The sequence below is a fragment of the Caloenas nicobarica genome, chromosome 1 (genome assembly GCF_036013445.1).
Source record: "Caloenas nicobarica isolate bCalNic1 chromosome 1, bCalNic1.hap1, whole genome shotgun sequence".
NCBI classification, from domain to species: domain Eukaryota; kingdom Metazoa; phylum Chordata; class Aves; order Columbiformes; family Columbidae; genus Caloenas; species Caloenas nicobarica.
In genome coordinates, this window is record NC_088245.1 from 153,501,216 (window position 1) to 153,529,193 (window position 27,978).

The 27,978-nt window shown below is 46.0% G+C and overlaps 1 protein-coding gene across 1 annotated transcript in view; it reads left to right on the top strand.

Annotated features, from left to right (window-relative positions):
• The first annotated feature begins 9,182 nt into the window (after window positions 1-9,182).
• The window catches only part of CARS2 (cysteinyl-tRNA synthetase 2, mitochondrial), a 41,558-nt gene continuing 22,762 nt past the window's right edge, over window positions 9,183-27,978 (top strand). Inside the window, exons 1-8 of the mRNA XM_065643472.1 lie at window positions 9,183-9,496; window positions 9,620-9,670; window positions 17,424-17,541; window positions 19,423-19,494; window positions 20,131-20,236; window positions 20,948-21,031; window positions 23,837-23,966; window positions 26,432-26,565. Of these exons, the coding sequence (XP_065499544.1) occupies window positions 9,297-9,496; window positions 9,620-9,670; window positions 17,424-17,541; window positions 19,423-19,494; window positions 20,131-20,236; window positions 20,948-21,031; window positions 23,837-23,966; window positions 26,432-26,565 (895 nt within the window). The 5' untranslated portion in view covers window positions 9,183-9,296. The remainder of the gene's footprint in view (window positions 9,497-9,619; window positions 9,671-17,423; window positions 17,542-19,422; window positions 19,495-20,130; window positions 20,237-20,947; window positions 21,032-23,836; window positions 23,967-26,431; window positions 26,566-27,978) is intronic.

Consider the following 27,978-nt stretch of genomic DNA (forward strand, 5'->3'; position numbering starts at 1 on the left):
ACGCGGTCGTAGCGAGGGGGTGGGCGCCTCGGTGCCGGCGTAGGCGTGGGGAGGAAGCCCCCGCGGCCGGGCTGGGGGGGCGGGGGAAGGCGGAGGCTCCGGTGAAGTTGCGCGGACGCTGCGAGGAGAGCGGCCCGCGGGGAGGCGGAGGGGGGCAGTGCGCGGCGCGGGGCCGGCGGGCTGCCCGGGCTTGCGAGCGGGGGAAGTTGGATGCTTTTTGCGGTAGGGCACGGACTTTGGAGGAGTCTTTCGCGTTCTGCCAGCTGGTGGCGGAGGCCGCGCTCACTCCAGGCGGGAGCAGCTCCGAGGGCTTTCCTAGGAGGGACGGGGAGAGGGGGACACTGTGAACCATGCGACACCACAGCGGTAGCGGCGGGTGCGCCGCCAGCCCGCTTGGAGGGCTGGGTTGTACCGGCGCGGCGCCGGACGCTGAAGAGAAACGCTGCCTCCCTCTTTCCCTCAGCAGGCAGCCACATCAATCATCCCCGCAGTGGGTGACAGCCGCCCCAGCCAATCACTGTCCCCTCCTGCACCGCCCCTTACCTCCCTCAGCCAATCCTCACCAGGCGGGAGGGAGGGACGGAGGGAGGGAGGCCGTCGCGGTGACAACGCTGCCCGGGATACCGGCCGCGGCAGAGGGGGCGGTAACGTACGGGGGGGGGGGAGAGGGGGGAGAAGGAGGCGGGCGCGAGCACGCGCATTCCCTGCAGCGCGAGGGGGAAATGGAGCCGCCCGTTACGGGCGGGATCCGACTACGTTTCCCAGCGGCCCCCGGGGAGCAGCGCGGGACGGGCGGCCGTTCTCCCGCGCAGCGCGCTGCGGCAGGCGGCAGCCAGGGAAGGGTTAGCGGTGCCGCCGGGGCGTGAGGGGCTTGGATCTGCCTCACGGAGCAGCGGGCTGTCCCCGCTCCTGGTGAGGAGCGTCTCCGGTGAGGAGAAGGGGCGCCGGGTGCAGCCCCGTGCCCGTTCCCTGCCAGGCTGTCCCGGAGGCTGTGAGGAAGGGCCCGGCTGTGGGTCACCTTTCCCGGGCTGGGGCTCGCCGCGGCAGCCCGCCTGTGTTCCCTGAGGTTGCCGCCGTGGCTGTTCGTACCCAGCAGCTGCCCCGCCGCGGGCCGGCCGGTAACGCGCCGGCCCGGCGGGCTGAGGGGAGACCGGACCCTTCCTCCTCCCCGGGCTCCTACGAGGCTGCCGAATCCGCCTCCCCGCCCCGGCGCGGCTCCGAGCGGCGGCAGGGCTGGGAAACCCCTTCTCTATCAGCGATGGCCATCCCTGCCCGCCCCGCTCCCCCCTCAGGCAGCGGGGCTCCGGCACCCGGCAGGCGGGGCGGGCGCTGAGGGGAGGCGGCGGCTCCGGCCCGCCGGGGTGAGGGGCTGTTGGCGGCGCCGCCGGTTTGATTTCGCTCCTCGTTAGAGAGGAGGGCTCGCGTGTGCCTGACACGGCCTGTCGGGGAGTCCCCGCGGGCACCCGGTCCCGCCACGATCGGCGGTGTCGAGTAGCGGGGAAGGCGGGCCTGGAAACCGGCTCCAGCGGAGCAAAACAGCGCACGCTTTCTGCCTCTGATTTTTGGATTTTTTTTTTTTAAACGTCACTGGCAATCCCCTAATTTAGGGGAGACTGAGTCATGGCTTCTAAACGGTCAGACTAGCTGGTACAGTCGTTGTTTATTGAGGCACTGCCGTTTTGCTGCTTGTAGGGAACAGAGAGAGCGACAGCCTGACGAGGGAACTTTGCATCTTAACCCCATTTAAATATTTCTGCTGCTGTCATCAGCTTGGTGTCTGAATGCCCGGAGTGGGTTTTTCAGAGGAGCGCAGGCATCTATTTACTGATCCCTCCAGTGGGAGCCAAGCACCGAAATACTTCTAAGTGGAGCCGGTCTAAATCAGACTAAGCCTAATTTGAACTGACCCTGCCCTACTCCTTTGGGCAGATTTCAGAGGGCAGTTGCTTGTTTTCTGAATATACCTGCAAGTTCTCAGTTCTTCCCGTCACTTTCTGTGAGTTGCTGTGCTAGCTGATGTAAACCTCAAAAACCTGAGATCTTAAGTATGTAAATGATGATGTGTACTGCAGCACCTAGTCAGCGCTCCAAGCCAGTGTTTCTGGGCCTGTGTGTTCTGGTTTACGGTGGCATCGAGAGGAAGTTGTGTAATGGCATCGCTAGCCTGGGAACACCTATTTTAAATTGTTGGCACCACCTGGCTAGTAACAGCCTGTTTTTGCCCTTGCCTTGAAGAAGCTGAGCCACTGTCAGCAATTAAAGGTAGCTGACAGTCCCCTGGCTAGTGTAAGAACCCAAGCCAATAATTATGACTCAGTAGAGGCAAGACATCTGAAGAGAATTCAAATGAGTCCCCAAAAGAGTCATTCTTGCAAAAAAGTTAACCACCATTCTAGACATACAGTAGTAATTACACACACAAATAAGAAATCAGTTTGTTAAAGTACCTGCTAATCTACTAAACAAGAACTTCTGTCCTTTCTCCTTATAGAGTAAAAAAAATATAGGTACAACTTTCAAGTGTAGTTGTGGCCTATTAGGCTTTAGTAATTAGCTCAAAATTATTGATAGGCTTGGATGCACTGAGGTTAGAGAGCTTGGTATCAACTGCCTCTTAAAAGTTCCATCTACTAGATCTTCCTCTGTTAGCCTCTCATATGTTGCCACAAGAGCGACAGAAAAAAACATCATTGGACTTTGCATGAGTCCTACAGAAAGGATGGGGCTGAGCTCACTTGAGAATGCATTTGGTCAACACTTGGACGATCCCCTTTCAGTTTCCAGTGATGATTCTCAGCACTTTGTGTAGTGCTGTAATCAAATATACCTGTACCCAGAAATACCTCCTCTCTGCACCCCTCTCTAGGCTCAGCAGCATGTTAGCCATCTTTTTAGGAAGCTAGTGGGGCAAATCAGGTATATGTGTACACCTCCAGGTTGGAAAGTTTTGGAAGATGTGGAGCTGACACCCATTTTCCATTTCTGCTGCTTTTCCTCCTCCTTTCCTTGCTTTTTAGTTTGGCCTCTTGTCTCTGAACTGCAGTAGGTGAGAGATGGGAGATTTTGAATGGAGTTTCAGTTGTGTTTGTTTGGGTTGTGGGTTTTTGTTGCCCTTTTTTTTTTTGTATTGGGGCCCCTTTCTTACTCTGGTGGAGCATTCACAAGTAGAAGTGTAGGGAATGATTGTCATATGTCAGAGAAGGAAAAGACTTGTGGGCTTCATTTTCTTCCTATTTTTATATACTTCATGGGAAGATAAAGTATCTAACTCCCTCCTCCTCCTGCTTCCAAGCCCCTTTGCTCTGAGTACAAGAAATCTTTCCTGTTTAGAAACACGAATCTCTGGGGTTTTCAAAAGTTTCTTGAGGCTGTTACCTTACTAAAGATCTAAACTTAAAGCAGTGGGAATCAAGGGAACCAGATTAACAACTCGGGCAACTACTGTGTAGCATATATATACATATATATATTCCAGTATATATATATATATATATATATATATATATATATAAAATATTCCAGTAATTATGGTTATTCCAGTCATTATGGTTATTCTGTCTCATTGGCATAAAGTTCAGAATTCTTAATGTGAGGAACATAACATCCCAAACCTCCAAACATGTTCTGCAAATGCAGACACTGAATATATGAGGATAGCTGGTATAAGAAATTCTGGCTGCCTCCTTTATCTTTCTCTGCCTTAGTTGAATATTCCTATATGAAATACTATGTAATTACTACAGCTGTGTCTCTATTTATTAGAAAACATAGTGTCTTCTGATGGTTATCATATTTTATAGGTACAGATGAGTGATATGAGTTATTCCTTGTAATGAATTGCTGTTTTTCACCATTTAATAGCTTAGTCCCTCTCTTCTACAGTTACACATGGGTTGGGTTTTTTTTGCTTGTTGGTCTGTTTATTCTTTCTGATGCTAAATTCGTACTTACCTGGGTGATGATAATGTAATTTTACAAGTCTATTCATTTTGCTTATGGTTAAAGGTTTTGAAACAAAACTGCAAAAGGCTAACATGCAAGATGAGCAGAGCTGAGGTTTGCAAGTATGAAGACAACTCATAGTTCCCACTTTGACACGATGTGCATTGTCTGTGCACTGGACAGCGTACACCATTTACAGATATTTGAGCCAAAAATACCTGTTCATGTCAGCAAATTATGCAGGAATAATGGATTCTAAATTCTGGAAAACAAATCTAGCTGGGTTGGTCTTTTTCTGCTTCCTAGTAAAGGCTCAAGAACCTCCCAAACTTCCCAAACACTTACTTAACATAGGCCTGCCATTCTAAACGTTTTCTTTTTTTTTTTTTTTTTTTTTTGTTAGTTTGATTTTTAAGTCCCTGCTTAAGAAAACAGGTGTTTCACTGGATACAGCTCCTCATCTCCTCTGCCTGTGCTGAGACTGTTGCAGTCGCTGTCTCTTTTCTCACCTGTTTTCTGGCTGCTGCCATCTCTTTCTTGCGCCTGCTGCACCTATTGAGCTTGAACAGCTCTGGCATTAAAAGTGAGCGAAAAATTCTGGCTGGAACTAGTAATTGTACATCGCAGTGCAAGGCCAAGGCAGAAGCACATCTGAGTTTTCCCAGCTTGGAGTCAGCACAGATCACGGGGAGCTTATTCCATGGGCTCCACATTCCCACAATGAGTTCAAGAGAGGTGCACCCCAACAGCTGGAAACCACTGACAAAGACACTGATCTGACCACCGGCTGAATTCATACCAACCCTCAGGCTTGTTTCTGAAAACTGTGGACCCAAACACTTCTGATGAAAGACAGGCAGCGTTTGTTAGAGCACTTGGCAGATGGGTTGTCTGCACAACAGTAGACAGTGTTAAAAACTCAAGAGTCCAGCCTACTAGATTTGTGATAACAGCAGAAAACTTTATTTTGTTCTTTATGTCCACCAACGAAATTTATTTTGCAGTTTTATTTCATTACCCCAGAATCACTCTTTTAGAATAGGTATCTCAAGATGATTTTTATAAAACATACTCTTTACTTCGTGAATATTTGGGGGACTAGCCACTCAACATTTACAATATTTTTGAGTCAAGCAGTTGTAATAAGTTGAGACAATTTTTATTCTTATGTCAAAAATTAAATGAGATTCTTACACAAACTGATAAGCACCTAGGTTTTGTAAAAATAAAAGGGCTATAAAAGGTAAGTCAAAATGGGGCTGTTATTACAGACTACTACAGAATGCTAAGAGAAATTCAGCCCACTGCAGTGGATTTAGCCCCTCTTTGCTTTCAGTTTGTAGTTTGTCTTTACAACCTTTTTACTCCTTATTATCTCTGAGTCAGCTTCCTTGCCAGGTTCCTGAATTGGAATCTGACAAGAAGGGCCACTGATAACTGGAAGTGTGCTCTTGATGACACTACAAATGCAGCCTTTTTTCTCTGACAAGAATCCTAAGACCATGTGGTTTAATTGTTGAGAAGAAAAATGCAGTACCTTTAGCAATAGGGGGAAAACTGTAAAACCTTACCAAGGATGTATCTCCTAATAATAAATAGAAAGCAAAAATGAATGTTTAGCTTAATTTTTATTTACTTGTGATAGAAAACATGCTCCGGGGTTTGCCCACTGATCTTACCTCTTGGGCACAAATCGAGGTAGTCCTGGTCTGAATACCTGGGACTGGACACTGGAAAATACAAGAGAAGCCAGGTGAATGAGAACCCCTAAAGATCGTCTGCCCACCTCAGAAGTTCTGCAGAGCTGCTGGTGGAGAAGACTACCAGAATTTTCCCTTTCAATCAAGCCCAGAAGGGAAACATTGTCTTCTTGCACATGCAGATAGAGCAACAGAAAATAAACAAACCCATTCTAAGGCATTCAGGAGTCACCTCTCTACCTCAGAGTTTCAGTTATTTTAAAAAAAAAAAAAGTAGTTTTAGGCTTAACAGCTTCTAAGAAGAATGTGAGATGCTGACCTCACAATATTAAATACATGGGTGCCCCCTTGAAACACCAGTTTACCTGAGGCTCAGTTGGACACACCTCAGTGGGATTTTGACCAAGACTGTACCAGTGCAGACTGCATCTCCTACCAGCTGCTGAGCAGAAAATACACAAGTAACAGGAGCACAGCAGGCCCAGGCCTGGTATCAATCAGCTGTACCCTGCTTCCATCTGCTGGAAACCTCTAAAGGCATCTTCTACTCCAGGTGGAAGCAAAGATGAATCTGCTGATGGAGGCAAAAAATCCCTTGCCACTTTTCTGCCTCTCTGGTAGACAAGTATTGTCTCATTCCATGTGTCTCAGGCCAGGAATAAAGGTATAAAGGAAGGTAGGTATAGGTGGCATAAATAGAGGTGTGCTTACAGCCATATACTTGATTGTTTCTGAGAATGTTGGTGTTTTAAAAATACATGTTTTATGGTTCTAATCCATCAGGATTAGTTTTGCTTTTCATTTGAAATTATATTATTTCGGTACTTCTACTGCTTGTAGAATACTTTCCACCATTCCATTGAATATATTCTACTGCATTAAAACAAATCTCAAGTGTGAATGATCTTAACTGCTTACTTCAGGCATTTAATAATAACTGTGGCCTTTCCTACCCTCAGAAAAATAATGTTTTATAGCAGGACACAGAGGTTTCTGGACCAAATGCTAAAAGCCAGTCTGGATAGCACAGATGCTAAGCCTCCTGAAACCACCAAGGAAAGAAAAAGCTCCTGCATTCTTCTGATCTGTTGACAGTTTCATCCATGATAGCTAAACCTGGAATTAAGGCTAAAAAACCATCCATTGTTACTTAGTATTGATTTGGACTCTGTCAAAGTGTTTGGCACCGTACAGAACAAAGACAACAACAGAGTTAATGACAACTCTTAACAGGATGTGTGTTGAATGGCGAAGACATCAAAACGGGCTCACTATGGAAACTGAAATAATTGGCTTGTGAAGCTTCCCGAGAAACATACAAAGCAAACATTTACAAAGGTTATTGGATGGTATCTTCAGTTTCATCCTATTTAGTCTCAAATTAGCGAGCCCATAAAATAGGTTTCTTAGTTGGCCAAAAAGTCAAGACAGTTAAATGAAAAATACTGTGGAAAGTGCATATCAAGGAAAAAAAGGAAACATTTGTCACTGGTAGGGAATTTGTATCTAATACTTTCTAAAATGAAGATGTAGATGGACATCTATTATTATGTAAAAGTAATGATTTTAAATGATGGTATTACATATGAGAAAAATCTATCAAACCTGTCCCTGGCAGACGGAAGAGGAAACAATACCAAAGACTTCTGTGAGGCAGTTTGGCACAGCCAGACCCATTCCCTGCAGCATCCAGTCAAGAAAGGCTGCTGTCACTCAGTGTTGCCTTCCTCCCAGAGGCTGAGGTGCTTCTTTAGCAGGTCAGTAACGCAGTGGTTGGAGAGACCTGAAAAGGCTCCGCTCTGAACATCCCGCTCAGAGGCTCCTATAGAGGAAGACAGTCTGGAGCAGGGCAGAGAGCATGCTGGAATTGATGGTTCACTCTCCTCGTACAAGAGCAAGGGTGGTGGCAACTGGAGCTAATCGGCCTCAACTTAAACATGTGCCAAGAGGATGCTTCCTAAAAATGGCAGTGGACCTACAGTACTCTTTGCCAAGGGCTGGAGTTGATGTAGTTTCACAGAGGCTGGGGAAATTAATAGTAGAGCAATCCACTGAAGGAGGGCAAAAAACTGTAGGAAACAAAAAATCCAACAAATCAACCCCAACACATTCAGCTGAGGAAGTCATCTGGTCAGAAGCTGGGAGAGTAGCATATGCTTGTAGACTTCTCCCTTGTTTCCTTGGTACCTGCTCACAGTTACTTTTGGAAACAAGATACTAGTTAAAAAAGACTTTGGGCAACACTTATGTCTGTTCCAATATACTTTTATTCATGGAATCATTTAGGTTGGAAGAGACCATCAAGGTCATAGAGTCCAACTATTAACCTAACACTGGCACTAAACCATGTCCCTAAGAACCTCGTCTAAACACCTTTTAAACACGTCCAGGGATGGCGACTCCACCACTTCCCTGGGCAGCCTGTTCCAATGCCTGACAACCCTTTCTGTGAAGAATTTTTTCCTCATACCCAATCTAAACCTCCCCCTGGCGCAACTTGAGGCCATTTCTTCTCATCCTGTCACTTGTTACCTGGGAGAAGAGACCAACCCCCTCCATGCTACAACCTCCTTTCAGGTGGTTGCAGAGAGCGATCAGGTCTCCCCTCAGCCTCCTTTTCTCCAGGCTCAACAGCCCAGTTTCCTCAGCCGCTCCTCATCAGACTTGAGCTCCAGACCCCTCACCAGCTTCGTTGCCCTTCTCTGAACTCTCTCCAGCACCTCAATGTCTTTCCTGTAGTGAAGTAGCTCGTAGTTTCCAAATTGGGTCAAGGTACTGCAGCCAGTTAAGCCCTGTTTCCTCGGTATGCTCTGAAAGGGAAAAAAAAGAAATCCACCATGAGATGAGAGAAACACCATCATAAAACACAGGTCCCTTGCTGGTCCTGACACTGGAAGGAAGCAGACCTTGACAATCAGTTGGCTAATGCCCAGGGTGCCTCACTGAGCACCCACAAGTTCGGGTCATTTTTTAAAATATCTAAGTTGGGCAGGACTTTAGGCAGGTACATAGAATCGGGTGCAGAAGTGTTCTTTGAGACTCTGATGTATCTGTCCAGCATGGCCATGTCACACCACGCATTTCTTTGGGAGGCGAACAGGCTGCCTGCCGTTCCCTGACCTGAAAGGCACTGTAAAATGCATCCACCTCCGTTTGACCAAAATTGACTTGACACAGCAGAGACCCTTTTGTTAAATCATCATATATTTATTACAAACACCCTCAGCGAAGACCTCGTTAAGAAGGAACCTCGTTAAAGTGAAGCACAGGGCTGGGTACCCGCACCGAGCTGAGCCGGCAGCCCGAGCCCTGGGCCCCGCACCCCCGGGCTCCGCAGCCGCGCCCCAGCCGGCCGGACTCACCGCAAGGCCGCTCGGAGGAACCTTCTCCGCCCGGGCCGGGCCGGTGCAGGACCCCGCGACCGCACAAGCCGCCCCACGCCAGGCAACAGCCGGCGCGGCCGCGCCCCCTGCCCGCAGGCCCCTCCTCTTCCTGCCGCTCCGCCTGTAGCTACCCCGCTCGCCTGCTGTTTCCCGGCACAGGCGGCGCGGCTGTCGCCGTGACAGGCGCGGGGGTCGTGCTCGCTCCTCACGCCTCCTCCCCCGCGGAGAGGCGGAGCCGCCGGTCGCCCGCCCGCGGCCGGAGGCCGTGGCCATGCTGCGCGGAGCGGTGGCGGCGGCGGCCCGGCTGCGCGGCCCCGGCGGCGGGAGGGCGGCGGGCAGGCGGCGTTGCAGCGCGGCGCGGCGGCGGGAGTGGGTGCCGCCGGCGGGGCGGGACAGCGGGATCGTGGCTTACAACAGCCGGAGCCGGAGCAAGGAGCCGCTCGTACTGGCCGCGGAAGGAGTGGCGACCTGGTAACGCCTTGCGGGGCTGCCGTGGTGGGGCGGGGGGAAGCGTGGGGTTCGGGAGTGGCCGCGGGGCCGCCCCCGCCGGCCGGGCTGGGGGTGACGGGTGCGGTTTGTGTCCCCTCTCCGCAGGTACAGCTGCGGGCCGACGGTGTACGACCAGGCACACCTCGGGCACGCCTGGTGAGTGGCGGCTGTCCCCGGTCGCGGGGGTGGGGAATGTCCCCTCCTGCGGGGGTGGGAACTGCGGTAGCAGGCAGCGTGTGGCCGGGTCGCTGACAGACCCCGTCCCTGGGTGACAGACCCGTCCCGTCCCTGGGTGACAGACCCACCCCGTCCCTGGGTGACAGACCCCGTCCCTGGGTGACAGACCCCATCCCGGGTGACCCACCCCGTCCCTGGGTGACAGACCCACCCTGTCCCAGGGTGACAGACCCCATCCCAGGTGACTCACCCCGTCCCCGGGTGACAGACCCCGTCCCCGGGTGACAGACCCCGTCCCCGGGTGACAGACCCCGTCCCTGGGTGTCACACGCCGTCCCTGGGTGACAGACCCCATCCCGGGTGACAGACCCCGTTCCAGGTGACCCACCCCGTCCCTGGGTGACAGACCCCGCTGGGAGCCGCTGTGGCGGCGCTGGCACTTCAGCTCCTGTTCCGTGCAAGAGGCAAAAATCCCGTTTGGGTTCCCCCCCAAACCCCCGGCCTCGGGAAGCGCGGAAGGGGCTGCTGGTGCAGCTCGTCACAAGAGACGGTTGTGGGCTGAAAAGTGTTCAGAATGCACACTTTTTTTTTTTCTGTTTTGCTGGACAGGGTGAATTATTTCAAGTTGTATCGGCACAATGTGACCTCTTGTGCAGAGGAGCTGGGGTCCTGCAGCAGACCCTCTTGTTCGTGTGACAGAGTTCTGCTTCAAATTTAGTTTGGACACTGTCAGCACCAAGGAAAAGCAGTTTAGGGTTGACTCGTAAAAAGATGCTTTTAAGCTTAACAGTTAAAATATCAGTTCTTGAATGTCAGAAAGCTCAGGTAGCTTAAAGGCCTTTTGGCATAGTAAAAGTTTCAGTGGCTTATTGTGTTAAAAAAAAAACCCAAACAAACCCAGAACAGCTCAGCATTTTCTTCACAGGTCATTAGGATAATTGCAATAATAAACCAGCTTCATCCTAAGTAATCTTGAGAAAATGCTTTAAACGCAGTAGAGAATGTTGCTGCCAGTTGTTTTAAAAGGCACCTGGTGAGAAGACGTGCAGGGTGCCTGCAGGTCCCTGTGGAGCTGGTGGGAGCTGCAGCAGCTCAGCTGCTCTTGAGCTCCCGTCTCCGAATTCTTGAGTGAACAAGATGCTTTGGGCTCTTTGGAAGAGTGGGGATTTCTCGGATAATTGCTATCTGTGTGGAGATCAGATGCTGGGTTTTTTGTTTGTTTGTTTTTTAATATATTATTTGAATAATTCCCTTTTATTGTAGGGCGTTTTGCAGCTTCTGGTCTGCTCTCAACTTTGTTCAGAAACTTATGTTCAATTTTGCTTGGTGTTGAGCTATTGCAGTACTGCCTAACTGCCACTTCTTTCTTTAAAATGGAAGTTTTAAAATGCCAGTAATGTAAAAATACTTTTGGCAAGCTCTTTTTAAATGCTGCTGTACCATTGTGTCTATGTAGTGTTATTTTTTTCTTTGTTGTTTTAGGCCAGTTTTACCAGGAAGCTAACCTAGCTTTTTACTGGTGACCTAAAAATCAAGAAAACAAATTATTTAATTTGTTCGTAGTACCTTCAGGTGAACTTTAATATTTATATATAAAAAAGTCATAGCAATTTGTGTATTTAAATCTACAGTTATTGTGATACAGGCTATGTTAGCAGTTTTCCGTGAAATAATTACAATTTAAAATCATAGCTTGAGAGCAGCTGTATAAAAAGATGCTAATACCTTTATTTTCTCTGTCACTGAGTCTAGGTTCTCTAGTAGAGCAGGGCCTGCATTCCCTGACGTGCTGCCACAGGGGAGGGAATTGCAGAAATTGCAGAAATTACTCCTGTCCCTAGGAGACAATTAATCAGTGCTGTAAAACTCTTTTTTTGTTGTTAATGTACTGATTTTCTTGGTTAGAGTTTGTATGGCTGAAGACGGTTCCTGAGACTGCTAAGCAAAAGGCGGTATTTAATACCACAAGGAGCAAATGGAAGTGGGGAAACAGCATCCGTAGTGCGTTGCCCGCTGCTTTCAGTGTCTTTCCTTTCTGGGTGTGTGCATGTTGCTCTTCTAATATCATGTTTCACTCATCAAACGTTGTCCTGAAGAAGGGCAGGTATGGGCAGCTCTTTGCAGCGCCCGGACCCGTGGAGTAGAGTGTCTTGTACCACCTTTGCGTGCTCTGCCTGGTTTCTCTTAGAGCAGATACTAAGGGGTATAGTGGGTCTAGAGTAGGACATTTGTAAAGGTAGAGAATTTCGCCTTTTGGTCTTCCGTCTCTCTGTGGCTTTTGGATGTCTGTTTTTGTTGCCGGTTTTCCTACCTTCGGGCTTTTTCGATTAAAAGAGGGAGTAGGAAAGTCTTGCTTGCTCTGCCTGTTCTCTTATCCATCTCTTTATTCTATGTCCAAACTAAAAATTTTAAGCTTGCTTGAGGTGGAGGTTTGCCGTATGTCTGTGCCACCTGGGTCTGACCTCTTCACTTGCTGATTTAGGAAAGGATAGTTAGGGCTGAATATTGCCTTTGGAGTGGTGTATCATAGAATCATTTTGGTTGGAAGAGACCCTCAAGATCATAGAGTCCAACCATTAACCTCACTCTGGCACTAAACCATGTCCCTAAGAACCTCATCTATACATCTTTTAAACCCCTCCAGGGATGGTGACTCAACCACTTCCCTGGGCAGCCTGTTCCAATGCCTGACAACACTTTCCCTGAATAAGTTTTTCCTAATATCCAATCTAAACCTCCCCGGTGCAACTTGAGGCCATTTCCTCTTGTCCTGTTGCTTGTCACTTGGGAGAAGAGACCAACCCCCTCCATGCTACAACCTCCTTTCAGGTGGTTGCAGAGAGCGATCAGGTCTCCCCTCAGCCTCCTTTTCTCCAGGCCAAACAGCCCCAGCTCCCTCAGCTGCTCCTCGTCAGACTTGTGCTCCAGACCCCTCACCAGCTTTGTTGCCCTTCTCTGAACTCTCTCCAGCACCTCAGTGTCTTTCTTGTGAGAAGGAATCAAGCAGATATCACGCTTATCATGCAGATAAGGAGCTGCTGTATCTGCTTCCTCTTTAGTGCCTTCACGTGTTGTTCCTATAGGGCAGTTGTACAGCAGATGCCTGCGCCAAAGGACCTTCTTCTCTCTGTTCTGATCAGTTAAACTCTCCAGCGTGTGAGGAGTTGGCTGTCCCTTCCCAGTGTCTGTGGTCTTGCACCTGTCAGAGTTGACATCCTCTTGCTCAGCAGATCTGTTCAGGATGGTGGAGCAATCTCAATTTTTCTCCCTTTTTTTTTTTTTCATTGTATTTTTTTTTTCCGGTAGCTAGATCCAACTGTAGAGCTGCTGTAGGCACAGCTGAAGTGCGTGCTGCTGATAGGGGTCTAGAGGCCAGGAAGTGCCCTAGGAAAGAGCATGAAGTCAAATGGGGTGATGGCTGTTGTTACAGTGCCACTCTTGTAAAATACCATTGTTTTGTCACAGTCTTGCAACATATTATCGTTAGAAGATGTTTTTTCCCTTCTTATTATATTTGACTTGTGACAGGCACAAGAAACGCAGCAGGTAATAATGCAGAAGCAAATAATGGAAATGAGCTTGAGATCCTTGAGAAGAATTTGAAAATAATGGCATCATTATTTTTCTCCCTTTCTCCTTTTCCTCCATCAGGATTTTTTAGTTCTCTAAGTAAACCAACTTCTCTAGCGTGTTGTGCTTCCTGACTTCAAAAGAGGTGCTCTGTATGCCTTGAAACGATATCCAAAACTTATTTTGCATAAATAAAAAAAATCAGACCGGCAGATAATACCACCTCTTCCCTCGGTTCTGAGACTGGCCTTGATCGTGCTGGTGTGAGCTGCAGCCTAGTTGGCATCCACATTCCTGGCAGAGTGCTTGGAAATAAGAGTATACCCAAGCATGAGAGGAGATTTTGTTCAGTCCTTTGTGCCTGCTCTGCCACTCCCCTGATTTTGACTGTCTTTTTTTTTCCTTTTCAGTCCTGAAGTGGTGAGGACCCTGCTTTTGGAGGGGTCAGGAGATCTGCTCTGGCTCTTGCAGTGTGTCTTCCATCAATTCAGTTGGAAGATCAGAGGAGAGGGAACACTGTAAAATTTTTGTCTGCTCTGGGAACTAGTACTGCAGGGCTGCTGAATCTAATATCGAGCTTTTGATGCTGGCATTGTTCTGCGGAACAGGGTCCAAAGACCAATTTAATATTGTTATGGAATCGTGTTGCCACGTTAGACGAACATTACTGCCATTGAGCTGGTATTCATTAAAAACTATCTCCCTAACAGCATGTGCCCCTTTCAAAAAGCATTTTTCAACATGGGCATAGTGCAAACAACAGTAAGTATTTTTCTTCATTAAGATATTACACATCCATAAATCTGAACCTTAATGCCACCTGGTCCCTGCCGCTAAGAGGAAGGATACAAATCCATTTGCAGTATTTTCTTACACTTCTTTGTTCTGACAGCCAGGGGAGTTGCAGTTCGTGCAGTGCTGCAGGTGAAATGGGAACCTGTAGGTCTGCAAGTCTCTTTTCAGGCTCCTTTTTCTCCAAAGCCAGTGCAGGCCGAGGATTCTCGTCACCTTCCAAGGCAGACCCAGAGCCTCCGGTCACCTTCTAATATCTCACCTGATAACTGGGTTTTACTTGGTCAAAGTGTGTTTTGAGAATTACAACTGGAGAGTCTGTGAGCGGCAGAAGAGGCTGCCACAGCCCTTTACAGCTTGTAGGTATATCATTATTCTCGAGTGTAAATAAAACAAAATAACCCCCAGAGCCTCCCTTCTTTGCTATCAGAAAAGATCTGTGGTGGTGTGTGAGTGAAATAGTTTCTTGGTGGCTGGTAGCTGTAGTTGTTACTCAACCCCAGGCAAAGTTCATTTGAACCCTGTTTTATTTCTTCCTGTTCTTCTGCCCTGTGGCTTTTGAAAACTAAGTTGTCCTCATGGGGGACTTCAACTTGCCAGATGTCAACCGGGAGTATCAGACAGCTGGCACAAACAGGTCCAGAAGATTCCTAAAGCATCTGGTTGATAACTTCTTGGTACAGGTACTAAGGGAACTGACCAGGAAAGTTGCCTTTCTAGATTTGATTCTCACTAACAGAGAGGGTCTCATGGGAGAAGTGGCAACTGGTGGCTCCCTTGGCCACAGAGACCACGAAGAAGTCAGGTTTAAAATCTTTGCTAATGGGAGGAAAACTGCCAGCAAGACCTTAACACTAGATATGAGGAGAGCAGACTTCAGGATGCTCACAGAAATACTTAGTAAGATTCCCTGGGAAGAAGCTTTTGAAGGCGGTGTTGGTCATTTTAAAAGCACAGGAGCAGGCAATTCCAAAATGCAGAAAAACTAGCAGACTAGGCAAAAAGCCAGCTTGGTTGAGCAGGGATCTTCTTTTTGAAACACAGCGAAAAAAGAAATTACATGGTCAGTGGAAGCAAGGTCAGGCAACATGGGAGGACTACAGAGATGCTGCTCGCCGTTGCAGGGAGGAAATTCATGCTGCCAAAGCTCAATTAGAACTGAAGCTGGCCAGTACTGTGAAGGACAATAAAAAAGGCTTTTAAAAATATATTAATGGCAAAAGGCAAACTAGAAATAACATTGGCCCGTTACTTGGTGAGCATGGTCACCTTATTAACAGGGACATAGACAAAGCCGAGACGTTTAATGCTTTCTTCGCCTCAGTCTTCAACACCGATGATGGACTTGGGGACACCCATAACCCTGGACTGGAAAACCATGGCTGTGAGAACAATGAACTCCCAGTCAATCTGAAATTTGTACAGGATCTGCTACTCCAGCTAGATCCCTACAAGTCAATGGGGCCTGATGGGATTCATCCAAGGGTGCTGGAAGAGCTGGCTAACGTCATAGCAAGACCCCTCTCCATGATTTTTCAACACTCTTGGGAATCTTGAGAGATCCCGGATGACTGGAAGCTGGCAAACGTTGTCCCAGTCTACAGGAAGGGCAACAGGGATGACCCTGGCAACTACAGGCCTGTCAGCCTCACTTCTGTTCCTGGCAAAATCATGGAGAAGATTGTTCTGGGAGTTATTGAAGAACATCAGAATGATAATGCAGTCATTGGTCCTAGCCAGCACAGGTTCATGAGGGGAAAGTCTTGCCTCACCAACTTAATTTCATTCTATGACAAGGTGACCTACCTAGTTGACCAAGGGAAGCCTGTTGATGTGATCTTTTTGGATTTCATAAAGCCTTTGATACTGTGTCTCACAGTATTCTCCTGGACAAGATGTCCAGCATCCGGCTGGGTAAACACACAATGCAGTGGGTGAAAAATTGGCTGATGGGTTGGGCTCAAAGGGTTCTAGTAAACGGGGTTATGTTGGGCTGGCAACCAGTTGCTAGCGGGGTTCCACAGGGATCCATCTTAGGGCCTGCACTCTTCCATGTCTTTATAAATGACTTGGACTCAGGACTTGAGGGATTACTTAGTAAGTTTGCTGATGACACAAAACTGGGGGGAGCTGTTGACACTCTCAAGGGCAGAGAGGCCCTGCAGAGGGATCTGGACAAGCTGGAGAACTGGGCAATCACCAACTGCGTGAAGTCCAACAAGAGCAAGTGCCAGATTTTGTACCTGGGACACAGCAACTCTGGCTGTACATACAGCCTGAGGGACGAGATGCTGGAAAGCAGCTCTGCAGAGAGAGATCTGGAGCTTCTGGTCAATGGCAAGTTGAACACGAGCCAGCAGTGTGCCCTGGCAGCCAGGAGGGCCACCCGTGTCCTGGGTGCATCCAGCCCAGCATGGCCAGCCGGGCAGGGAGGGGATTGTCCCGCTCTGCTCTGCACTGGTGCGGCCTCACCTGGAGCACTGTGTGCAGTTCTGGGCAACACAGGATAAAAGGGATATAAAGCTACTGGAGAGTGTCCAGAAGAGGGCTGTGAAGTTGGTGAAGGGTTTGGAGAGGAAGCCGTATGAGAAGCGGCTAAAGTCACTTGGTTTGTTCAGCCTGGAGGAGACTGAGGGGAGACCTCATGGCGGCTACAGCTGCCTCACAAGAGCAGGAGGGGCAGGCGCCAGACTCTTGTCTTTAGTGACCAATAACAGAACCTGAGGGAATGGCAGGAAGATGTGCCAGGGGAGGTTTAGGTTGGACATTAGGAAAAGGTTCTTCACCCAGAGGGTGCTGGACACTGGAACAGGCTCCCCAGGGACGTGTCATGGCCCCAGGCCTGACAGTGTTCAAGCAGAGACTGGACAAGCCCTCAGACACATGGTGTGAACTGTGGGGTTGTCCTGTGCAGGGACAGGAGTTGGACTCTATGATCCTTGTGGGTCCCTTCCAACTCAGGACATTCTATAAAACCTGTTATAATATACAAAGCGCGAGGGATGTTTTTTCAATAATATTTCATCTGTGTGTCTGTTGGTACTGTTTACTTTGAGAAAGTCTCCTGGCTCACGGGTAGCTTCTGACATGCTTTGGTGCTTGAGTAAAGAGATGCAAAAAGAAAACACAGAAAATTTGATGTAATGTGTCACTAATGCCAGAAGAGGGTAGGCCAGTTCAAGAGAAGTTTGCTTGACTTTTGTGCAGGTGAGAACCAGTTTTGGAAAAGTACCTGATGCACTTAAGACCTTTTCATTGCAAGTGTTGGGGTATTTAGATTGTCACTGTGGCTATTTGTGCTGTTGGTTATTTTTGTTTCAGTTTATTCTTCCTTCTGCTTGTTTAAAAGCTAATGTTTTTTCTTTTCCAGCTCCTATGTTAAGTTTGATATAATTCGAAGGATAATGACTAGATTTTTTGGAATTGAAGTTATCATGGTGATGGGGATCACAGACATAGATGACAAGATAATAAAAAGAGCCAATGAGGTAGGTGTTCGCTGTGGTCTTTGACCCAAACGTTTGGTATTTTCTACAGCTACTTACTTAGGAAAAGTAACCTGGATTTGGTTTTTTTTTTTGTTGAGTTCTGTTTGTTTTAATTAGTAGATAATAAATGTTGAGATTTCTGGTCCCCTGGCATAGCTGTCATGGGTCTGGAGTCCAGAGGGCTGGGTGTCAAGAGCTGCGTGGAGGAAAATGGGTGCAGAGTTGCGGGGGGGACTGTGTCACAGCGCCCGCAGCCGGGGTCCTCCTGCCCTTGCCCCAAGACTGGAAGCCCATCGGGTGACAAAAAGCCAGGGTGAATCCTCAGCACATCTGGAGAGTATCTTATCCCCAAAGCAACCCCAAACTTAGCAGCCAGTAGGCTTCCAGCTGTGTTCTGGAGCAACGTGGAGTGCCATCAGTGGTTAAATGTAGTATGTATAGCAGCGTGTATATAGCATTACACATGGGAGGCTGAGGGTGGTTCCTGAAAGGTGCTGAGCACCATCTAGCTGAACATCAGCACCTTGGAAAGCTTCATCCTTCCTGTCTGAGTTTGTCACCTTCATGAATGTTGACATTGAGTGTAGGGGTAAGTCTTGATAAGACTGGGGCTGTAAGTTGGGCATCTAGTCTATGATGAGTGTGCTGAATGCCCTCAGTGGTCCTCTGAGAGAGACATGAGTCTCTTTGGGTTTTGGACATCCATATGGATGGGAGGAATTTCCACACCTTCCTCCTATTAGACACCTTTGTCTCTCTGTCGATTGACAAAGCAGTTGAGCTGTCTAGGGAGATGAGTCCCATCGGTGGGGTCTGGAAGAGCACTCTCTCTGGTCTGTAGGCAGAAGCATGCCTTTGTTTCTCACTGCTGAGCATCTTCTGTGTTTCATTGCTGGGTGAGCATCTGGTCTGTCTTCACCAGAACTCCTGCCTTGTCCAGGAGCTTGTCCAAATAGTGGTACTCACCTGCACTCTGAAAATCAGACCTCTTAAAGGTGCTTCAGAAATGAACTGGAAGTGATAAAACTGGATTTATTTTGTTAATGATTCAGCTATCTTCAAGCTGGAGAGTGACAGTATGCTGTCTCCTCTCCAGTGGGTTCTTCTCAAAGAAGATGTAAAAAGCTCACGTTTGAAACACTTTGATACCATCTCGGGCGGGTTTTGTTGTCATGCATCTTTCAAGCCCTGGCCTCTTCTGAATATTTGAGAACAAGTATCTTGTCATGTGCAAGTTGCCTCTTTCCTTTTGGTTTGCGCTTTCTTGTTACTTCTGTGAGGATCCCCGTTCCCGTCCGTCACTCCGTGAATGAGAAATGCAGAGAAGGTGCTTGAGAAGTGCCACACTTGGCAAGGCGTGGGACTGGCTTTCAGCTCATTTCTCCTGATTGTACTAAGATCTATGAGTAACTGCAATCAGCTGAAATAGCTCATTTTTCTTAATCACTGAAAATTAATATCCTGTCTCATCCTGCAAGCCTCTTATCTGTCTTTCTGACATGTAGGTGGTATCGGTGTCCCCTGCCAATAAGTTGAATGAATTTGACGTCCCGTGCACTGTAGTATATCTTCTTGTTGGAAATGGAAGACCCTCTCAAGAGGAAAATAATGGGGAAGGGAAGGAGTTTGTTATTTTAATCTTCAGTTGCTTTATCTTAAAAGATATGTGTTGATATTTTGGCAATTCAGAAGCATAAATGAAATGCTGTTTTTAAGTTATTTATAACTTGTATCCCTTCCCCATGAAAGCGTCTTTCTGATGCTTTACCCTGGGGTCTCTGTAAGTCTTCTAATTAGCTACTAACTGTCTGATAAAAGATTGCAGTGTTTAATATTATTCCTTTGATTTATGATTTACTAATCTGCTTCTCTCTTTTCCAGATGAACATATCGCCAATAGCTCTTGCTCGTATTTATGAAGAAGACTTTAAACAAGATATGGCTGCCTTAAAGGTACAGATGCTTGAGCTTCTAAATTTAAGAGTATTTTAAAACCATTAGTTTGGTAAGGAATCTGATTTTGACAGTTTGATCTGAAAAGATAAATTGATTGCTTGTGTGACAGTGTTGCTGGAAACTGAGTACTGATTTACTTTTTCATTATTCTGGGAAGATATTGCACATCTTTTGAGTAAGGTAATGGGAGGAGAAGCAAATTCTAGATTTGGAATGAACAAGCTAAATTTCTTTAAGGACACAGAATTTTTTGCTCCATACAATAGAGACTTGGTTCACGCGTAGTACATATTTACTATAATGGAGAAATAGTCTGATCGAAAGCATATGAAACATCAGATACTCTTTCATTGACTTCAGGTGGCTTTACTTCTTGCCCAGAACACTTGTCAGAAGCAGGAGCAAGGCACTGGGAAAAATGATTTGGGTTTTTTTTTTTTTGCTACCCCTCTTTCTTTTTTTTTAATATGATCTCAAATGCTGCTTATGACCTTTTTATGATACTTGCAACATTTTTTTATGAAAGATAAAGTTGTGGAGAATGTTTCTTAAAATTAGTTTCTTAGAGTGAAGGTACTTGTCAGCAGCATGTTTCATACAGGCTAATGACATGTTACTCTTTCTTTGTTTAAGGTCCTTCCTCCTACAGTGTATATGAGAGTGACTGACAATATTCCTCAGATAATTTCCTTTATAAAAACAATAATTGCTAGTGGACAAGCTTATGCGACCTCGCAAGGTAAGACTTACTGCAAGGCAACTCCTTGTTCAGCACACGCGCAGGAATTTAGCGCACTTAGTAATCCTGTTTTGGGATCAGATGAGATACCCTGTGCCAGGCTTCCCTTCTGTTCATTAACAGACAGGGTGTGAGCAACTTGTTTGTGATGACATGAGTGGGCAGACCAACTATTACTCAATTTCGAAGTTAAATGTAGCTCGTTGCTTAATATAATTGTTTACTGTAATGAACTGCTATCTAAGCTCCTATGGGGAAATCCTGGCCTGGCTTCAAAGGAGAGCTGGGGGAACCTCTTAGCTCTAAACAGGAGGTGATGTGAAAGATGTGCCTGCAAAGCACAACGTGTGGATCTTTTTTAGCAGAGCTGGTGGTTGTGGAAGGATTCGAGTGCATTATAACTGGAGTAGCAGTAGACTACATTTCAGTCAGAGACAGGATTGCTGACTGTACAGGGGCAGGAAAGAACCTGGGGAGATGTCTAGAATACAAAGTTAACCTATGTGTAGAATGAGCACGTGCAGTGAGGTTACTGGAAAGCTGGTAACGTGGAAACACGTGCTACTACTTTCGCAGTATTTCTGAATTTATAAATCAGAATTTCAGATGGGAAGTTGAAGGGCATTTTGTTTTGATTTCAGGGAAGTGTTACCTCTTCGTCATGAATGTGCCTGATCTTTCCTATAAAACTAAATGTTTCTTTTCTACTAGGCAATGTTTATTTTGATGTTAAGTCTTGGGGAAAAAGATATGGAGTATTAACTACTATTCATCCTGATGCTCAAGATGAAGCAGGTATGTTCGTGGCAGCAACTTGTTTGTATTAACGTATTGTCTGAACTTGTGATGTATCTGTGCATAAACCCTCATTCAACAGTTTTTTAACCTGTCGTGTATAACCAGCTTTTTGGTTAATGAAGACCTCGCTTTTTAAAAAAAATATTTATTGAGGCACTCACTGTTGTCAGTGGAAGAGGAAACTTGATGATTTCTTTTCACACTTGGTTCCCTTTATACCTTTGTGCCAGTACCCTAGAGCAATTAAGATTATTAATTTTATTTAAATATTTGGAGTGGTACATACAAACTTCATAGTAAGGTGGTGGTTTCAGCCACTGCAGTAGCCAGCAGTGAGATAGTCAAGAGTAAATGCAGGGTAACGTCCCCTACCATGTTACTGCTTGGGCAGTTGCAACCTCCTGGTGCATGTTAGTCAGATGAATTTAATTCTTTCGTTACTTACCTCTGGACTACTGCTAAGCAGCCTATTTGTGTGAGGGTGAGCAGCTCTTGGCAGGCTGTGCTAGAGCGTTCCTATACCCTTGGCTGGGTATTTTTTGCTGCAGTTGTCCAGCTGCTGAGCGGGATTGCTGAGCCACTCCACAGCCTCTGCAAGTTGGGTCTGATCAGGTCTCCGTGTTGGAGAATCTGATGCGGGTCTCCTGTATCCTTTGCATGCTGAAATTCAATATTTCTTCATTGAAAAAAAAAAAAAGTCTGTTTGCAATTACTGAAAATGCCTGGCAGGCTGATGCTCAGGTGAATTGCTGCCAGAAGCTTCTCACAGCTCTGCTCTGGAGTTGTTTCAGCATTACAGCTCGCAGAGGGACTGTGTTTTATTGACAGTAATTTAGAGGCAGTTACTGACTGCAAAGGCAGCCAGCAGCCTCCTGGGCTGCGTTAGGAAGAGCGTTACCAGCAGGTCGAGGGAGGTGATCCTTCCTCTCTGCTCAGCATGAGGTGAGACGTGCCTGGGGTGCTGGGTCCAGTGCTGGGCTCCCCAGTACAAGAGAGACATGGACATACTGCAGCAAACCCAAGAAAGGGCCACAAATGTGATGGAAGTGCTGGAGCATCTTTCATATGAAGAAAGGCTGAGGGAGCTGGGGTTGCTCAGCCTGGAGAAGAGAAGGCTCAGGGGCGTCTTACCTATGGGTACTAATACCTGATGGGAGGAGTAAAAAAGATGGAGCTAGGCTCTTCTCAGTGGTGCTTGGTGACAGGACAAGAGGCAATGGGCACGACCTGAAACATGGGAAATTCCCTTTAAAGCCAAGGAAAATGTTTTTTTACTCTGAGGATGGTTAGCACAAGAACATGTTGTCCGGAGAGGTTGAGTCTCTGCCCTTGGAGATACTCAAAACCCGGCTGGACACTGTCCTGGGCAGTGGGCTGGACGGAGTGGGACTAGATGATCTCCAGAGGTGCCTTCCAGCCTCAACTGTGACTGTTTAGGTGTTTTTCCCTGATTCCCCTCAAGTCACTCGCAACAAAGTTTACTGTTATTTCTAAAGATTTTGACTGTTTTGCTTGTAAGCAAGAAAGCAAAGAGTGCTTTTTTGTATTTGTAGCAGTATACTCAAAAAAAGGCAAAAGGGAGACGGAGTCAATAGATACTGGTCAGCCAGAGCTTGGTTAACTAGCAAAAGAGCCAAGATGAAGATTCAGTGGATAAAACTAGGGCTATATTTCAGTCCCTTTATTGCTTATCAATTTTGAATGATGAAGCAGGTGTAATGGATTTTCGTGATGTGCTTCTCTTAATATTGCATGACATTCCGAATAAAAACTCAACTCTATATAATATCAATAAAGTACAAGTGGAATGGCTTAAGAAAAGTGACTAACAGATCTCAAAAAATAGCTGTGAATCATCATTAAAATGTGTTGATACTGGAAAGCTCCATAGATTGGCTCAGACCTGGTGATACACCATGGTTTTATTAGCAATCTGAAATAAGCAGAGAAAAGAAGTAAACCTAGCGTCAGCTGCTGATAGAACAGATGAGCGATGTTAAATAAGAGAACTTAAACCAGCACGAGTTGCTTGCCAAGCTGGATCCCTTCAGGCCAAATAGATTCATTGTTCTGCATCGGTGAAATGCGAGGTCATGTATTTGTCAGCAAAAAAAATACAGAGCCCAGAGCCCCGTTCTGTAGCTCCTGCCAGGGAGCGGTATGTGTCTGACCGTGGTTTAAGAGCCAGCAGAGACGAACCATCCTCTCTGCCGTACTGTGGCAAAAATGACAACATCTTTGACTATGCGGTGAAGGAAGCAACAAATATAGCTGAGGAGAATACCTTTGTAGAGAAGCCATTGGTGCAAATGGTAACTGAAGTTTGCCACTGTCTGAGAATAGTTTTGATTCTCACCTCCGTGCTCTTCTTAGCTTTATAGAATCTGAACCAGAAACTATTTGTGTCCCAGAGAAGGAATTACGGTGTTTTTATGTTGGGTTGGGGCTTTTTTTGGTGTGTGGTTTGGTGTGCAATCTGTTTGTTCTTGGCAAACTGGCTGATAAGTAACTAAATGAATGACGTAAAACCAGAGAAGGCCAAAAAGACGAAAAGGATAGGATGTATCAACCTTTTAGCCTGCAGAAACCTAGTTCAACATATTTTTTTTTCAAATGCTTGACTGAGAAACTGGAAGCCCTGTATAAGATGGAAGGAAGGAAAATTGCAGGAAAATAAGTTGAGCAAAAGAGATTAAAATCTGAGTAGTTCATTAAATGCACATTCCCACTCGCTTTCATTTCCTCTTTTTTTTTTTTTTTCTTTGAGGCACATCCCATTAACGAATCGCTTTTTCTTGGCAGTTGGTACTGATAAACGACACAGTAAAGATTTTGCCCTGTGGAAGGCTGCCAAACCTCAAGAGTTATCTTGGACTTCTCCCTGGGGAAAAGGAAGACCTGGATGGCACATCGAGTGTTCCACAATATCAAGGTCAGATTTCCTGGATTTTAAATCTAGTGCTGATTTTTGTTTTCAGTCAGAGTACAATGGTAGCAGCAGTATTCAAAGTGTTTTTTTCTGATCAGTAGAAAGCACCGGTTTTAATGTGAATACTTTGTGCAATTTGGGATGTCATGTGTGGCCCAAACAAACTCTGCTCCACCTTAATGGTGTGGCTGTCTTCCTATGTTCTGGCACCTTCTCTTAAGAAAGACTCGAGTATTTAAAATATGCTGTGCAGGATCACACAGGTGATTAGCAAAGCTTTCAACCTGAACCGATTAACCGAAGTTTTAGAGAAAGTTATGGTACCTTTTTCCTTTGCCTCCCCTCCACTTCTTGCGGTCTTCATCGAACCTAGTTCAGCAAATGGTGCTGTGTCAAGAGGACAGGGTATGGGCATTCATCCCGACTCCAGTGAGTGTTTGAGATCTTGCTGGCTTTATCTTAACAGCAGTTGTGGTGTTCATGCTAATTATCTAAGCATTATTCAGCTTTTTTTGAAAGTCAGCCACAGTATTAAATATCCTGATTTCTCTGGGGCAATATATTCTATGGGCACGATGTAAATTGTGCATAGTAGCGTTTTGCTTGTAGTTGGTTTAAATTAATTTGCTCTTAATTTTGAGTTTTATTTTCTCCACAGGATGGTAGTACTTTGTCCTGCACTGTATTAACTTGTGACTATTAATTTGTATTTTAAAAAAACAGACTTTAATTCTCTCCTGGAAGACTGATAGTGGCACTTAGTTTTGCATTAGTCTCAGATCTTTTTCTGGAAGTTAATAACAAATGCTTTAGATCTGACCCTGTTTAACTTGAGTTTTCAAGCCAAGCTGAAAGTAGATGGAACAAGTGCTTTAGGTTTCTCTCTCATACCCTTTGCTGATGCACCTGGGGTTATTAGTCATTACTGCTTGATTGTGAAAAGTGTTTATAAGGGTGATTTTCTGTCTGTAATTAGTTTCAGCACTGTGAAACAGTTCTTAAAGCAACTGTAGTGCACAAAAACATACTGTATTTGAAGTGCAACCTGTGACAAAAGTGGACAGGTAAGAAATGCCAGTTACAAAATGGCCTGCTTGCAAGTGAGGTGCTGTTTATAGTCTGCATTTCTTTCTGTAAAAACTTGTTTTACTGTGGCTGGATGAGGCTCCTGCCATGTCAATATATTGAGTTGACCCATGCAGAGTGTATGTGTAGTAATCTCAGACTGCTCCTCCTGCCTCTCAGCGATCTGCAGATCCATCTCTCCCCAGCTCGTAATGGTTTTGTTGGAGGGAATGGCAAGTGGCCGGTGCTCCTCTGTAGATGGCACAAGGGAAGGCATGAGCCCATGACGATGGGTGCTTAAGCTGGATTTGGAGCAGACAGGAGGGGCATGAGCTTGGGAAATGGCAACAGCTGGTCTTTCTTCCCACCTATCTTCTCGTTTTCTTCCTGTGCCTCAACTGCTTCTGCGGAGCCATCCTGAGCCAAGGTATTATCAAGGTGTTTTGTCCCCAAAAGAGACAAAAGTATTAATATCTAGCCAGCTACCAGGAGCAACTCATTAAGGTGACATACGGAAAGACTGTGTGTGTCTGTGTGTACACACACATACACGCCTGTGTGGGCCTTGCCTTTTGTTTTCTACTTGTGTAGACCTTGCATCTTCCCCAGCTTGAGTGTCCCTGGCTTCTGGGCAGTTAGCGTTGATTTACCTCCCTTTGAGTAGGTAAGTGTTGTCTTTGTTTAACAGATGGACAAAATGAAGTTATTAACTTGCCCAGCATGACCCAGCAGGGACTTGCTGGAATGGTGGACAGTGTAGCAGCCTTGCCTCCTGGTCTTTAACCAGAGATGTCTACGTCTGTCCAGTTGCCGTATGAGGACCTTACTACCAGCCACTAGTATTTGCAGAGAGGTCTGTGCTGCGCAGAGTTGTGGGTGACCCATGGGGGTGCAGTTGTGCTGTTGGAGTGAGGGAAATGGCCTTGGGAGATCAGAGGCACTGACACTTTCTCTTGACATTATAACAATATTGAACTAAGCATTTTCTACCATGACTGCCCGCAGTATTGCCTGAGTTCTTACAGTAAAAATACAAGATGAAGAATGGTGATACCAAATTTACAGAAATGTTCATCACTTTGAAGTTGTTAGGTTTGCAGATGAAGACAGCTGGCTGATGCTGAAACTTAGCAGAACATGGAAAGGAGTTGTCTTGCTTGCCATTCTTTAAGTTAGAAAAATACTTGCTCCTACTAAGATTTAATTGTGGGCAGATATGGGTCCTGTCATATAAGTTCTGCTGCAGTTTTGATATCCAAGATCTGTATAAAGTCTTGTTTTAAAACTGCAATCATTAAATTGTACACGTAAATTTATGATGTTTCATCTTATTCTTTTCTGCATTTCTTTTACAAAAAGCTTTTGTAGTCTTTTACTTACCTATCAGGAAAATATTGTTACAGTGCAGTGTTTGGAAAGCAGCTGGACATCCATACTGGTGGAATAGATCTTGTATTTCCTCATCATGAAAATGAAATCGCACAGTGCGAGGCCTATCATCAGTGTGAGCAATGGGGGAATTACTTTTTGCATTCTGGTAAGTAAAATATTAATCACCTCAGAGGTCTGTACAAGTATAAGGATGGTGGGGTTTTTTTTAGGTTTGGCATTTGTATGGTATGAAAACATGCTCTACTACAGTGACCAAGTTCTTGTCCTCACTAGGTGAAGAAAGATAAATGAGAGTGAATCTTGAAACTGTAGTAGTTACAGTGAAGTATTCCTGAATTTCATCTGGGGCAGCCTCCAAATAATAACGGTTTATGCATTGCCCGTGTACAGTGTTTACTCATAATTAAAAATGTGGAAAGAAGAGTTTTTCCTGTAGAATCTCATTCCCTTTGATTTGAGTTTCCTTAAAATTTGAGGATGCTCTTCATGATAGACTTTATTTTAAATTGTATTTTGGCTGTAACAGTCCTGCAGGAAGAGGATGAAAATTGTTGATCTTTTCAGTATGTGTTTACGTAGTCCTTCTAAAACCAGAAATTCCTGCTGTCAGAACCAGAACTGGCAGTATCTGAGGGCAGGGTGTGGAGGTGGCAGGTGGGCAGGTAGCTGATTGTAACATTTGAAAATCATCTGGAATAGGAAAAAAAGTCTTGTCCTCCAGCGTCTCTCAGCACCAGTTGCTTGTGGGCTTAAAAAAAAAGTTTTCAGGAGCATGCAGAATCATATAGCCTGTAAGTACCATGAAAGGCTTTTAATCATCGTAAGAAAAGGCATCCGTACTACTGAAAAATAAGAATGGCAGAATGCTAAGATACATGAACTGATCAACAGCAAAGCTCACAAAGTTGTGATCCTGCAGGGAAATGTCTGAACTGAGATGTTCTATATGGTTTGAAATGTGGGGGGAAGCCTTGCAGGCAGATGCTCTGCTGCAGCAACCAACCACTGGATGTTCCATGTGCTCAATTCACATTCCTGTAACTACTTATATTCTCCTGGGAAGACTTTTTTTTTTTTTATCCACCAGTAGCATTATGCCTAGTGATGGGTATGAGAAACAAGGTTCATGCTGAAGACCAAGTCAGTCAGATGCTTTGGTCTACTCTGGTCAGGCATGATCAATGAGGTTGCTGGTGGGTAGAGACAAGGAGGTCCGTGATATCTGTGGATTACATAAAGACCAAGTCACTCACCCCTTGGCTCTGTGGAAAAGTGGGGACAATAGGGTCTTGTCATTGTGGTCCCTTAACTCTCTCTAGTGCTCTGACCAACTTCAGTGTCTCTCTGCTTTCCTATGGAGTGTGAGTGACTTGGTGTTGCTGTAGCCCGTAGATGTCCCAGACATTGTCTCTTCCTCCAGAAGTGACCTCACTAGCTACACCTAAACTGTACCAAAGTGTCTTTTACTTGCTTGGTCTTCAGCATATGGTGCTGCCTGGCATGATGTAGAACTGCTCCTTGCTGCCTTTGCAAAGCAGTGCTTCAGTGAAGTTTGCGT